At 38.4% G+C, this 15,185-nt stretch overlaps 1 protein-coding gene across 2 annotated transcripts; it reads right to left on the reverse strand.

Annotated features, from left to right (window-relative positions):
• Positions 1-174: 174 nt before the first annotated feature.
• On the reverse strand, positions 175-13,403 carry pkp2 (plakophilin 2). Of its 2 annotated transcripts, XM_026147990.1 has the most exons (14): positions 12,995-13,403; positions 10,495-10,565; positions 8,256-8,875; positions 8,029-8,167; positions 7,711-7,918; positions 7,311-7,488; positions 5,191-5,308; positions 4,738-4,758; positions 4,464-4,625; positions 3,225-3,407; positions 2,778-2,931; positions 2,481-2,673; positions 1,646-1,727; positions 175-889 (listed from the first exon to the last, which is right to left on the reverse strand). In XM_026147990.1, exons 1-14 carry the CDS (start codon positions 13,176-13,178, stop codon positions 830-832), a joined length of 2,373 nt encoding a protein of 790 aa, XP_026003775.1. In that variant the 5' UTR covers positions 13,179-13,403; the 3' UTR covers positions 175-829. The 2 variants fall into 2 exon arrangements, with proteins under 2 accessions (XP_026003775.1, XP_026003776.1); XM_026147991.1 differs by lacking the exon at positions 4,738-4,758.
• Positions 13,404-15,185: the final 1,782 nt, after the last annotated feature.

The following is a 15,185-nucleotide window of genomic DNA, read 5'->3' on the forward strand; positions in this document are numbered from 1 at the left end:
CCCGTGCAGGACAGCATGTGCAAATTGTAGCCTCAGTTTCCTATTCTTAGGTGACGGATGCGGCCTCCTGGTGCAGGTCGAAGCAGTCTATCCGTTCTCCTCAGACATCAACAAGGCATTTTCACATAGAGAACAGGTTAACAATCATTTGAGCCACGGTAATGAGTCTTTGAGCGCATTCTGTATTCTTTAATGTACAGCTTCATTTGGTTTGTCTTAAAAAAAGAACTTCTTCATTTTAAAGATTTCATTTGTCTTACAACATCGACTATTATAAACTGACAAGCTGCCGTTATAGAAAGGAGGGGGAAAAAACCCATACAACATAAACAGAAAGAAATACTTCAAATTTCAATAGGTGTCTTATGATTAGTGTAATTTCTGCTATAAAAAACATTCTACATTCATCTGTCATTTTTATCATAAGGCACTATAACAATGATATGCTACACAAGGATTATTAACAACTAAAAGGTGCTTTAAAGGTCACAAAAAGTGTGGTACAGTTCTTCATGAATCAGCAGGTTTACCTCTTTTTAAATAAAACATCTCATTCATTTTGTGGTATCAGAAACATAAATTTGAGAACATGAATCCAACTAATGCAAACATTAGGGCAAATAGCTGGAGAGAGATTTCCAAATATATAACAAACAACCAAAAAAAGTCTATCCTTTTTAAAAAAAAGAGTTTCAGTGTTGTTTCCAATGTTTGGTTGTAGCATGACAAAAAACCCCAACAAAACAAAAACAACAGCAATAAAAAAAAAAAACCAAACAGTCGCTACATACAGATGAGATGAGATTTATGAATCCACGGCTGAGTTTCATCAGGAGCTCAAAGCTCTTTTTGTCCTTGCATTGACGAAATCGTATTTCTTGAACCCCCGCTGTTGAAAAAGTGTAGGTTAGCGTGCTGTATTTCAGACGTTCAAAAAACATAATGTATGTCTTCTCGCTGCACCGAACTAAAAACTTAAATATCAAAAAGTTATTTAACGAACTGAATGATGCAAATGTGCAGTTTAGTGCTGTGGAATACTACAAATTTTGATATCGATCTGATACTAATAAATATAGGGGCAGTATTGCCGATATCAATACAGACAGCGATACTTTTAATCTATAATGGTGGCTTATATAAGAGAGAGCAGTGCGGCATGAGTTATGAGATGAGTCATGACCAATTTGCCAATTCTGAACACACTAAAAATACTACATGTTTTACTTTTCTCAATAATTAGTTAATAGAAACATTTCAGCATGTTCAAGCTAGTGCATGTCTGACCTATATTTTTCACTTGGCTACGTACTTAACATAGAAACAAAGTATCAGTCCTGTCATGCTAGTATTGATCTGATACCAATATCAGCTTTGGTATCGATACTATGGATATTTAGATCAATCCTCTGAAAGACACAGCTGAATAATGTAACATGCAGCAATGTATCAATAACTAGCAGCTCAGTTCTTTGTTTAAATTAAACAACTTAAAGAGGAAAAGAAGCCATTTCAACCCTCTAAGCCTAAAACACATTTTTAAGTGCTGAGACAGCAACTTAAAGTGCTCATAATGAAGTGTAAAGACATGAAGAAAATCATGTGCAACATGATATGATAGGATGCGATGTGTGCAGGAACTCACTTTCTTGAGGGTCTCATGGACTTCATTGTTTTTCCATATTACGTGCAGCAGAAGGCACGCTGCCTTTTGCATACGACTGGGTCTGTAACGAGGAGAAGGAAAAGGTAAAAATAATACATGCTGTTTTTCTGAACCGAGAGTACTTTTACTTTTTATGCTTATGGTGAACTTTGGATTGACTCCAAAAGTGAAGCAATCCTCATAGATTCCTTTGCTAAAATTACACAATTTATATATTATATTATTGAATTATATTTTGGCCTCTGTACTTAACTTCCACCTTCATAACAACTAACCTTCACAACCATGCCTGTTTGGATTTTGTCAAGACTCTAAAATAAATCGAGGGGCAGCATTAATTGCTTCCTGTCTTCTTGGCATCACTTCAGACAAAATTGAATGTGCTTGTTGTGTGTGTGCCCCTTTTCCACGCTTTTTAAAAACTTCCAGTTGCATGAATTCTGGGCTTTACCTTTTCCCGCTAGTACGATTCTAGCATTTGTTAGTATGTTAATTAGGCATGTGGAATGTGGCATGCACCCATACAACCTACGAAAGCAGTTCCCTCATAACTTTGCGCTAGCCTGTTCATAACTTTGCATGGCTATAGCATTTATTCACATCAGTTTTTTAATTATTCACTTTTATCTGAAGTACCGAGACTCTGAAGAAGTTACTTTATGTTATTGCTACTTAAAGGAACTAAATACAATGGATTAGGTAAATAATGACATAAAAATAAACTAAACAAAATAATGGCACATATATCATTATCTTGCATTGAACATACAACTTCTCATGCCTTGTATCTGAGTGGTTTAGTAATGTAACTAACCCTTTGTCTGTCTTGCTGATGTTGATGATCTTTGGGATGCCGCGGTTTTCGATTATTGCGTCAGCATTCTTCGCATCACTCAGGCACAGGTAAGTCAGGATTTCACATAAAGAAATCGTCACCTCACTAGTCTGGTTGACGTCGGTGCTGTCAAAGGGCAGCATTTTCACCATCTCTGACAACACCTGGTTTGCTTTAGGAGTAAAACAAGTCATGTAAAAGAGCCGTTCAAAAGTGCGGTTTGTGGTCGTGGTGGAACGATAATGGGAAAAGCTTAGAGGAGACATCAAAAGTTACCAATGGCAGGACGAAGTTGATCGTAGCGTGAGATGTTTTTGATTAGAGATACAGCAGGTATCTTTAGATTACTACTTTCACCGTTTAAAATTTCCTTAATCTTCTCAAGACCATTTTCCCGCTGAACAATGATAACGGCGATGCCTCTGTTTATCTGCAGACCACAGAAAAAACATTTTAAATATGTCTTACATGTATGACTTTAAAATACATATACATGTAAATATAAATGTGCTAAACAATACTAATGCATAATGATCAGGTGGCCAAAACAAAAGCTGTTAAATCTGTTAAGCTGTCAAACAGTATTCCAGATTAATCTACCCTTCATTTGACTCATACATACATCTAATAAAGTGCCAGAGATACAGTAGACACACTTGCCTCTTTTCTGCTTACACATCGAACCTATAATTAGATTAAGAGCTGAAGTCCTTCCCATCTTACCTCGTGTTTTCCAGCTGTGATGTTCTGCAGAGCACCAATGGCAGCCTCCTTGATGGTGTCATTTGTACTGCAGGCCATCAGTGATATGTACATCCGCACAGTGATCGTGTCCCACAGCCACTCTATGCCATGGGGGTTGGGGTTGGGCTCGGGCTCCAGCAGGGGGTGCTGATGCACTGCATACTGAGAAGAAGGAGTTTACGAGACAGACTCCAGGTATGTGGGTCCAGTCGGTTCAAATTTACAACAAGAGGTGGCTAACCGTGTTAGCAATTGATTTTATTCAGTATGGACATCTAAAGACTGGTGGTGCATCCATTTTTCCACATTTTCATATTGGAAGTTTAACTTCCTGGCAACAGTTTTAGTGCAAAAGACATACTTATACAGCTTTAGGAAACCAAATCCACGCATCCAGATTTCATTCTTGTAGGAGGCAGAATAACAATCACTGTTAGAGCATCATATTGAAGCCCATAGTTTTCAAAAACTATGCAGTCAGTAGTTACAACTTCTCATTACTGTGTAACTGCTACTCATAAGCTGGACCTTGTATGGCATTTTTACTCTGACTTGTTTTGTTTTTGCTTTGTTCTGATGTTAAATGTGATTTTGTACCACTAACAGCATGTCTTCGTGGCCAGGTTTCCCTTGGAAAAGAGATGTTAATCTCAAGGGACTTCCTAACTAAATAAAGGCTCATTAAAAAATGTCAGCAAATATCAACAAGAATTTAACTGATAGCTCAGGATGTGTTTTAAGCCGCTTTAGCTTGTCTACCAGATGTAAAATTGCAATCCACCTCCTCACCACTTCCCCCTTTAATGCTGCATTTGACTTCATTAATGTCATGTCCATTGTCACTGATGACTGCTTTGTTGCTACACACATGCAACTGCACGGAGGTGTCAGACCAGAACCGTAGCATCAAATAAAATTACTGCAGATGGAAAAAACAATCATCTTTTGAGAATTGTGCTTCTGATTGTCATGCTATGTAGAGCTATGGCTAACTTACATAGATAATAGCATAACAGCAGCAACACTGGCGCACCTGGTAAAGCAGTAATGTATAATGCATGATTTGTTTGGATGTTTCTCACCACCAATATAATACAAGAGAAAGCTAAATGAGCATGTTCTAGTAAAGATGATTAAAGATGTTCTCTCACACTCGGATATTAAACCATAAGAACGTCTTTTGTGTTGTCAGGGTCCATTAATGTGTAAAGAGATTACCTCTGTGATCTTGGCACTGCGATAAGAAAAACAGCCCAAAGTCTTTGGCTGCGAATCCAAGTCTTGGCGAGACTCTGTGAGAACCTGGTCGTTTTTCTTCGGAAGCTCTGACTCAATCTGATAAGACAGGTTGTGCAGGATACAGACGCAGTTCTCCGTGCTCTTCAGAGTAGATGAAGAAAGAAAGTAAAAATTGTCTGGCAAACAATTTAATAACATATGGGGACACAACAGAAACATAGAAGGGAATTCTAAGAATTCAGGCAAAGTTTACATCTGTTTGAAAGTTGTGGAGCTGAAGTCCTTCCCAAGAGAGCATCCGGCAGTGACAGGAAGTACCGGCCATGAAGATAGAAGACAACGTTCCTTTAAACTGTGTTAAAAGTCATTGTGGTTTTGATTTGACGTGTGTATACATTCTGTCTGTGACGTATGAAGGGGCGTCGTTAATTCAAACCCTGATGCTATAAAAATCTGTGTATGCTTTGATTAAGTTGAAGATTAATTCCTGTCTGCATACAGAATGGTCTTCCCACGCGTGTATTCATTAAAATCAATTGTTTGACCAAGATCATCTGGACCTGGTTGTTTGTACTCTCCTTCCTCAATTATGTGAACCTTAACAAAGTACAAGTAAAAATCATTTGTGAACATGTAACAAAAGTGTTGTAAATCAAAGCAGTTTGCCGTGACGCAGACACAGTGAGGACAAATGTTTTCACTTCACCTTGTCATCCATCTTACGGTTAGCTACGGTTCCCCGGATGTAGTAGATCAAAGAATCGATGAGATTGTCACAATTCCTCATTGCTTTCCTGACATATCGGCCTGCGGAACTCAGATTTCTAGAAACAAAAATGTGCCAATTAGATAAGCCCATTTTAATAAAGTCAAAAGTGCTATAAAATATTTTTCTGTCATCTACACAGTTGTGCAAATTAATGGTTGCACTATTTTGGACATCTTTCCGATGCCCGTGGCAATCACAGAAAAATTATATCACAGACTAGTAAGACTAGCCTGTTCTTATGCAGCCCAACAACAGAGGGAAATAAATATGAAAATTAACATTCAGAATCCCCACAAGAGGCTCTTTGTGCAGCCATGGGGAACTCCCTTATTTCATCCACTGGGTGCTCAAAAGGCTTTAGAACATGATAAGGAGAACTCGATAACACTGGGTCAGAGAGGACTGAATGATTTCAGTTCAGCAAAGCCGGGGAAAGAGAGAACTCGATGAATAATTGAGTCTTTCACTCTTTTCATCTGGCTATAGTTGCCAGGGGAGCAGTGGCTCTTATATCTCCTGCTTTGCAAACAGAGAGATGATGTGTGTCTAAATAAGTCCAAAGCAGAAGTACGAGGCATAATCTCAGACCCCAGTAGATAAACTGTGGTTTGACATAATCACATGATAGTAAAGAAACTGTATAAAAATGGATGGTAGTTACTCTCTTGCTTATTATAATTTTAGTGACTAGGCAGTTCCAGACACTTTCACAGAGCTGCTAGATGAACCCCAGATGTTTCTTAAATCAACCATCATATGGTTCTTCTGCCCTTTGCACGCTCCTTCAAATTCTTGTACTGTTCACCTTTCTCCATCGGGGTCTCTACACATACCCCTCTAATCTACACCAATGAGAAAATTGACAATAGCATTAGTTCAGGTAGACCAGAGAGCCAAGCCTAGTGTCCTATCCTGGTAGATCAGCAGTCTACTTTGTCTGATGGATCAGCTGATACTCTTTGTTTAGGTTGCTTTTGCATCTTCAGTCATTTCCATCCCACATTGTAAACAAACAGTAAAAAACAGAAAATGTGCTGGTAATTTTCTGCTAATGCATTACCTATTTTGCTTGTTTGTTTCGCACAGAAATTAATTTTCATATATGGTGAAATGGAAAAAACACTGCATAATGGAAAAAACCACAACAACCTCTTCCAACCACCAGTTTCTGACTTAGTCACTGTCATCTTAGTTGTCACTGATACCCAGGGTCAGTGCCAAAGCTTATAGAGCAGATGGAGAAATAACTTTTATCTGAAGACATTTGGCTCAGTTTACTTTTAGATTTCATGAAGATTGAAGCCAAAAGTACATTGATACTGTTAAATGAGCACAGGTACCCTTGCACTCACATATGCTATATACAAAAGACAAATATATATATATATATATATATATATATATATATATATATATATATATATATATATATATATATATATATATATATATGCAATAGCTTACTGGCAATGTGAGAGTTTAGCCAGATCCAAAAAAAAGCTGGAAAGCATTTTAAAAACACAATGTAACTATGGGCAGATCTAACAAACACAAGCCCCTGGGGTTACTAAACAATACTACACCAGGTTTTCCATTTATGCCGATCCATCTGGAGGCCCCAGATCAAATCTATGTCACACAGTACATAGACTGGTTTCGGTCATTATGCAAATGGAGGAGTTTAAATTACATCGTATATATAAGATTGGGGAAACCTGCAGTCAGCTGAGATTGAAGAAGTCACTTGGATGAGTGACAAAACGTTTCTCCCACAAAACGCTTCGTCCAGATGAACAGAATCGACTTTTGGAGGGTCACACAGTATAAATCCCTGGAGTTTGAGGATGTAGGTGATAAATTCAGAAGCAGAAGAACTTTTTGTCCTTCAGAAATTAAATGCTATGATCCCAAACAATATCTTCTGATCTGCTGAAATCTTCGACCTCTTCTGTTTATAATCAGCAGATTAAGTGACACCTACAGTAGTTTTTGGTTTATCCCAATGAAAAACATCCCAGCAAGTACAGTTTTTTCGCAGCTAACAAAAGAGAACCTACCGCAGGCAGCCGGTGGCATTGATGAAAGTTTCATCATCCACTAGCAGTTCATCTTTCGGATTCTCGCCTTCAAAAATGCCAGAACTGGGAACAAGAACGGAGCGGCTGAGAGTGGATAAGGCATGATGTGGAAAAGCCTCCTTCAACATGTCATGAGAGGAGAGGTTCCACAAAAGACCTGTGGGAGAGATTGAGATTTCGTTTTTTGCAAGGAGATAAATCACAAAAATATAAATAAGCTAGTGCTGCATTGCATATATGAGTCTCAGAGCATGATTTCATATGTATCAAAGGCAATGTTTATTTAAAGCGAGCAAAACCAGTTTTGACGAGAGCTTGAAATTTGCAAACCTAATCAGATTAAAATTAGGACATGTAGTGTGTTTAAACACAAACTAACCCGTAAGATGCCGCCTGGTCTCCTTATCGCGGCTGCTATTCAGTACAGTAGGAATCAAAGACAAGCCTGCGTTTTCCTTAACATTAAGCTTATTTCTATCGTTCTCATAAACAGCATTACGCAGCGCCCCGGCAGTGGCACGCTGCACTTCTTCGCTGTCATTGTTAAGTAGAAACATGAGCTTCTCAATCCCGTTCACATGGCAAATCTGGAGAAAATAGAGAAAGCAAGAATGGACCAACGATTGACGAATTCATGTATCAGGATTTATAATCGCTCTGCATCCTTAACACATAAAATACCTGTGATTAAACATACCTTGCCTCTAGCAATGGCACTCTTGAAACATTCATTTTGTATGAAACTGGTTGCACAGATCAGTTTTTCCTCTTCATTCTGGGTCAAAAGCTGCACAGCCTTCTCCATTGTCATCCTCGGAGACTTGCTTACTGACATCCTGTGTGAAAATCCACAAATGTTTCAAAATGTAGATTATCAATACAGGATCATATTGAAATAATGAATGTACAGAACAAAGGTCTTACAGTTTTGTGACATTCTGCACGTGCATCTGCTTAATGGGTAACTGCGTTGCTGCCCGCCTGCCAGCATCCGTCTCCACACTGCTGACAGAGGGCGGGTATGAGTTCACTCTAAGGGATTTATAGTGGCCCCTTTCCCTCTTCTGTTTTAGCCCGAACATGCTATCCTTAGGCTGGATAGAACTAAACATGGTGTCACCATTTCTTCTCTGCATTTTTTCTGTGAAAGTTGGTTTCACAGTACTTTGTCTGTAAGTCCACTTAGAACCATATTCTCCATTTTTCCGAAATGCAGCATTTGCAGGTACAGATTGCAATCCTAAGGTCTGTCTAAACGTCCTTTGCTGGACGTTCCCTCGTGCAGGTGTGTATGCACATCTCTGTGTGCTATGAGGTAAATCTGAAAAAACATGGTGGTGAAAGGAAGCTGACTTTGCCAAGTGAGTGCCAACTTTGGGTGAATGACTTGATACAGAGGGGGTGGGCATCCCAGAATAAGTACTGCATTTAAAGTGCCTATGAGGTTGCTCTGGGCTTGACTGAGGGGACACTTCCAGCCTCCTGGATGGTTTGCGGTCATGGTCGCCAGAGAAGGAGTGACTGGAGAAGGACGATCTATTTACCTGTGAGAAGGAAAAACAAAAACAGCTTTAATGCACTGGCCTGGTTACCCTGCTCTTTCACTGTATGGGACTTTGTACTTCCATTTATATACTTGGATGTCATTATAGTCAGAAATACACAGCACAGCAACTACTTGTGCAAAAGGTCATTATGATGTCTTGGTAACCCCACCCCAATGCTTTATCACTGTGCACGAGTGAACAGAACAAACTTCAGCACAAAGAAATACTGATGCGGTTTAAAATATATGACTTATTCCTTTAATGCGTTATTGTCAGAAACAGCTCCATATGTTGTCTATAAAGAGAAACATTATAGTTCACAATTAAAATCTATAGTAACTGCCTATTTACGCAAGCTGCTGCTACTTGTTTTTCTTTATAATAGGTTGAGAATACAGAAGTCACTACCCATAGACTTTAAACAAGACATAAGGATGTTCATAGACTCTTGGATTCATTTATTATTTTAATTTGTTTGTTTGTTTGTTTGTTTGTTTGTTTGTTTGTTTGTTTGTTTGTTTGTTTGTTTGTTTAATTTTAGCTCAGCTTTTTAAATTGTATGAGTGACAAAGTTGGTATTTGGGGTATGGCCTCGGTGACTCACAGTGTCACTCATCAGCTAGGATTTATCTCACTGAACTGGAACTCTGATGTTAGAGTCACACAAGACTCACAAACTAGTACAAGTATAATCGAGACTTTACATTCAGAGTTCAGCTAGAAACTTACAGATCTGAAACAGAAATTTTAAAATTCCTCCACAAATCATGACGTCCATCTGTGACATGACAATCAAACAATTCAACTGGTCTTCTTTTGCTAGTTTCCAAGTCTTTTTAATACCCTGAGCCATAATGCGGTTTATGTGACAAGTAATATGTTTTGATGTGCAGTTAATTAAACTAATAGTCTGTTCAGGAAGTCTGTGCTCCAGTTCTGGTGAGTAAAATGCTAATATTTTATTTGCATGACACTTAGCATTGGTGTGTAACGTAGCACTTGCTCTTGTTCAAATACACTCACTTTTGGCTCCAACAACCAAAGATGCCGATGGCTGTAACGCTTAATGCTTGTCAACAACTGGGCACGTCCATGTTTTTATACATAATCTATCCTTTTACCCTTCTTTTACTTTCTAAGGCAAAAAGAGCTTTTTATTTTTTCAGTATTAAATTGCTTTTTTTTTCCTTCAAGCATCCACGCACATAAAGTAAACACTGTTGCATAACAGATAAGATACGAAAAGAATACAATGACTTATTATTCAACAGACTTGGGTTCTGTGAGCATGCATAAAGCAGCAGCAGGATACCACAGAGAACCATTTGCCTGTATTCAAATTATGGAGTACAATATTTAAAGTGCAGTACAGTATGAGGCCACAAGTTCAAGTAGTTTGTCCTTTTATAATCATTCTGTACAGGGACGACTAAAGCAAGCATGCTGAGCTGAATGCGCTTAATATCTGTGGAGGAATCTGCATACTTCAGATCTGTATTAGCTCTAAAAAAACAGAAGCGAGATGAATATTCTAGTGATCGATTAGGATGACAAATGTCCCCAAAATGTTTGGGTGCATGTGGCGGTGCATAAGAATAAATAAAGGAGAGTCTTACCTTCGTGTTCGTTAAAAGTCCATCTGCATCATTTAAGCTCGCTGTTTCATATTTCTGTGAACAGACACCACCTGAAACAAGTCAAAGAGGTTTGGTTAGTCCGTATGATAATTCCCGCCATGCCTGTTAGTGTTCTCATATCTGGATCGTGATTCCGACTCTGGTTTCCTCAGCTTTGAAAGGACAGTGCACACTCACGGTGCACAGCAGACATCTGTGCAACCTGCAAAATAAATGGCATCTAATTTAAAAAGAAGATGGAAGAGAGATGGCAAAGCAGTGAGATTAAATGGATCGGACATTAAATGCTATCTGTTAAATAATGTTTCATGACACATTAGGCACATTTGTATTATGTATCATTGAAAAAGTCCTTGAACTCTGAGCAGGTGTAACATCTGGTTTCCAGTTGGTGACTATCACAGCAGTAGAGCATGATTCACTTATCATTATCAGTGACCACTTGTGCCCTGTGCATGGGATTATTGTGATTCTGGGAGAGAAAATTCCTAGACATATTATTACAATGCAGCAGATATGTCAGCAGTACAGTGTACATTTTAGGACATCGTCAGGTCTCAGGAAAAAAGTCGTAAGGTATCAGGAAAAAAGTCGGGTCTCAGGTCTCAGACATTGAGACCCGACGTTTTTCCTGAGAACTGAGACCTTGCATTTTTTTTGTCTGAGACCTGACAACTTTTTTCCTGAGAACTGAGACCTAACATTTTTTTGTCTGATACCTGGCGACTTTTTTTCCTGAGAACTGAGACCTGACAACTTTTTTCCTGAGACCTGACGATGTCCTAAAATGTACACCGTACAGCAGACTTATTATAGGTTTGTATTTTCTAATTAGTTTGGTTTTTGTTTTTAATTTGGTTTAGTTCAAGTTGGGATGGATTTTCTTGTTTAGTTTAGTTTTTAATTGTTGGAAAATGTTTAGTTTTAGTTGGGTTTTTTCGTTAAGTATTATAAGGGAACATTTTAAAAGCAGTTGACTCTCAGTCTTCTAGACATTCGGAGTAATAGTAACTTTGAAATAATAATGTGAAAATTCTGAGCATATTTTAATGATGAATAAATGTGTGAATTTTACCTTCCACAATACTTAGTTAAAATGCACACACAGACACACACTTTTCATGTATTTTGAAAGTTGTTTTTTGGAGAGCTGGAATGTCAATGTGCCTGTCTCTAAATCACTTTGGATAAACTTCTGTTGTTTAAATATTTTCTAGTCTATAAATAAAATAAACAAGACAGCAGACACAAAACAGTTCAGAGATTTTCCTTTTTTTTTAAAAAACAAACAAACATGTAATCCATCCATCTTTTTCTTCTTATCAAATTCAGGGTTGTGGTGGTGCTCACCCTGAACCCATCACCAGGCTATCACAGGGCGCATACACAGAGACAACCATTCAGTCACATTAACGCCTGCAGCAAATTTAGAATTGCCTGTTAACCTAACATGAATGTCTTTGGACCGTGGGAACACCTAACACAGCCACAGGGAGAACACACAAACTCGAGAAGAAAGGACTCGGCCGGCCGGTGAATCCAAACCCAGGACCTTTTTGCAGTGAGTTGACAGTGCATTATAACAACGAAATATTTTAGGGAGAAGAAGTCACAAAATAAATAATGCAAATAATAAAAAGTCTTGTAATCCCCTTTAATAGCACTCTGCAATCTGTAAAGACTTGAGGGGAAGCCAGTAAAAAAATTCTTTCATTTTTATTTACAGGGTAGTGTTGACTCATGTGGTTAACCATCCGTCTAAACACACCTAACAAACCTTTTAATAGTCAGTGATGCTTCATAAATTCAACCAAACCTGTCCAGATACAGGCAATATTACTTTTAATTTTTTATAGTTGTCAAAATTGAATAGAAGACCTCTTTATTTTTGGCTGCCAATACTTAATAAATAAGGTCATCAGTGGATGACATAGTAAAATTAGGTTCTGGCAGTTATCACTTTTAGGGAACTGCAGAAACCTGTTAGACAAGAGGATTAACTAGGAAGTGTGCATTCCACTTACAGAAATGTCTGTGTTTACACTAACTAGACTTCTAGTAAGCTCCCCTTAATGCAGAGCACAGCCTCAGGACAGACAAAGCAGGGTCTGGCAAAGGAAAGGGGTTTCATAGTTTACTTTAGGGGTTTCCAGCTTGGACCCTTTTGAAAGGGTAACATAGCCACCAGGGTGGGAAAGGAGGAAAAACTCTGTACTTCTATTATTATTATTCATATTAATATTGTTTGTGGTTATTATTATTCAGTAAAACAGTTGATAGTTCACTAATCTACCTGTACATGTCCCTGACATCCTAAAGTTTAAATATTAGATTTGGAAAGTGGGAGGAAGTTATTTTTGCTACCACTCTCATTCACTTCATTCATTAGTACTACTTCATTAGCTTGGCTTACAGTGCACCCGGTTTCTCCCAAATGCGTCAAAGTATGATGCTGATTCGTTTTTAAAATGAACATTACCATTTGACTGAGTCTTTTTAGACTTCCTGGACATTGTGAGCTGAACCTGCCGGTGAACCCGCTGATTCCGGTCCTCATCGGGCTGCGTTGAGGATCGCAGATCGGCCGGCAAAGCCAGGCTGGTGTCATCCAGCACAGAGGAGTCGTGCGCAGGTAACGCCGACTTAAAAAACGGATCGTCCATTGTGAACAACAAATGAGAGCAAAAGAAAAAAAAAAACTCGCCAAGAGTCGAGAGGTCAGTTTTTCCTTTTAACCATATAGATAGGGATCCTGGAATAATAGTCGACGCTGCTTTGTTTCTCCCACTTTCCCTCAGCTAGGTACAGCCAGGAGGGCGGGGCTAAAGGCGCACCTGAGGTGTCAGGTGTCACCACGAGGACACGTCAGGTAACAATGTGTGAATGTAGCTGTGTGCTTTAATTATTTACTATTTATTTCCCTGCAGACTTTTTTTTTTTTTTAAAGTTTAACGGCCGTTTTGAAATTGTGAACTAAATTACTCAACACCAATCAACATTTTTAAAGATTCAGCTAACACTACTTGGGAAAACTGATATATTTGTCCAGCAAAAGTTTTGCCTATGTACACCACCATGATGGATTTTAAATCAGTCGATCAAGATGTGATTATATGACTTTCAGCTTGAACTCAAGAATAAATGTCTGCATTAACTGTGCAGGAAGTGCAGTCATTTTCTTCAGACGTTCGGGAGTAATTCGAGAGACTCAGGTCAAGTGCGTCATATTTGACACCCTTTTGGGTGAGTTTTATATCTCTACATCATCAGTGTGATAAATTGCACTCTAAATTGCAAGGTTCAATAAACACTTGAAATAGCTGAATAAGCTACAAACACTTTTTTTAAACAAAAAATTGGATTTTCTGGCCATTATTTCATGGTTCAGACTTCACAAGGATAATTTTAAATATGGAGCTTTTTTAAATAGTTGGATGAAAATCCTTTGTCATCAATAACTGCCTGAAGTCTAGAATCGATCAGATCAGGTGACCAGGCCATAGAAGAGCATCCTACTTCTTTGCCTTGGCACAAAATTCCTCCTGCTTCTTCCATCAGCAAACACTAGTGGCCCACTTCTACTTTCATCCATGTCAGTGCCATCACACTGCTTTCACCATGTTTGACAGATAAGGTGTTATGCTATACTTTTCTCTTATTCTTTTTTTCTCCAAGATGGAAAAAATCCTGTCACCATCCACTTTTATTAGCTGAAAGCGCATAATAATCCTAATGAAGGCCATCTTCTCATGCACAGACATCTCTTTGGGTAACTTATTTAAAAAGCTTTAGAACACAAATTCGGTTTTGTACTTTTGTTAAAACTCTTGAATTAATTTTGACGTATTTTTTACTCCTCTGTGATAGTGTAGAGAGTCAAAAAACACAACAAAACTGTTAGTATAGTGGGGACTTTGTCAGCAGATCTGTGTGATCTGCACTGCGCTGTTGTGTTCAAAGGAAACTGCTGATGGATACGAGGAACTGGGTCCAGCAGGTATGCCCTTCCAGACAAAGGAGCCGGCGTTTGACTTTCACAAGTTGTAAATTACGGCTACTAAGAAAACTTTTACAGCCTTGACTTTGATCAGTGAGAGCTCCCTCACAATCATAAAAAGCCTGAGATTTTATTCTGTGTGAGGCTGACTCGATTCTCAGAGACATTAGCCGGTATTCAGCTGTGTTAAACCTTATGGTAAAGCTGCACTCAAGGCTCAGGTACTTTGATAAAATGTGGATTTGCTGTACTCTCCAGACTGAGGGGCTCTGTAATAGTCACTCCATCGTGAAACTTTTGCTAAAGGTAATTTTTCAGCTCCTGTCACTGTGAAAACTGTCCTACTCTAGTATATCAGCTAGCAAACACACATACATACATATATAAACACAAACACTATGGCTTAATTTGACAAATAATTCTTACATATAAAAACATTTAAAAAACAGTATATGCTGCAATCAGTTAAATAAATCCTCAACAACTGTTGAAATAAGATTTTTCCTCTTTAATGCACTCTTCTCCAAAGGTCTTTCCTCTCCAATTCTTTAACCCACTTTCACATGAAACATTGCTGTGCATATTAAGATAAACAATAACAAATCTTTAGTTTGCCTTGTTTACAGTAAGACCAATCACAGATCAGCAAAGATCCGAGCATCCAACAGCATCT

Source organism: Astatotilapia calliptera, chromosome 17 (assembly GCF_900246225.1).
Source record: "Astatotilapia calliptera chromosome 17, fAstCal1.2, whole genome shotgun sequence".
NCBI classification, from domain to species: domain Eukaryota; kingdom Metazoa; phylum Chordata; class Actinopteri; order Cichliformes; family Cichlidae; genus Astatotilapia; species Astatotilapia calliptera.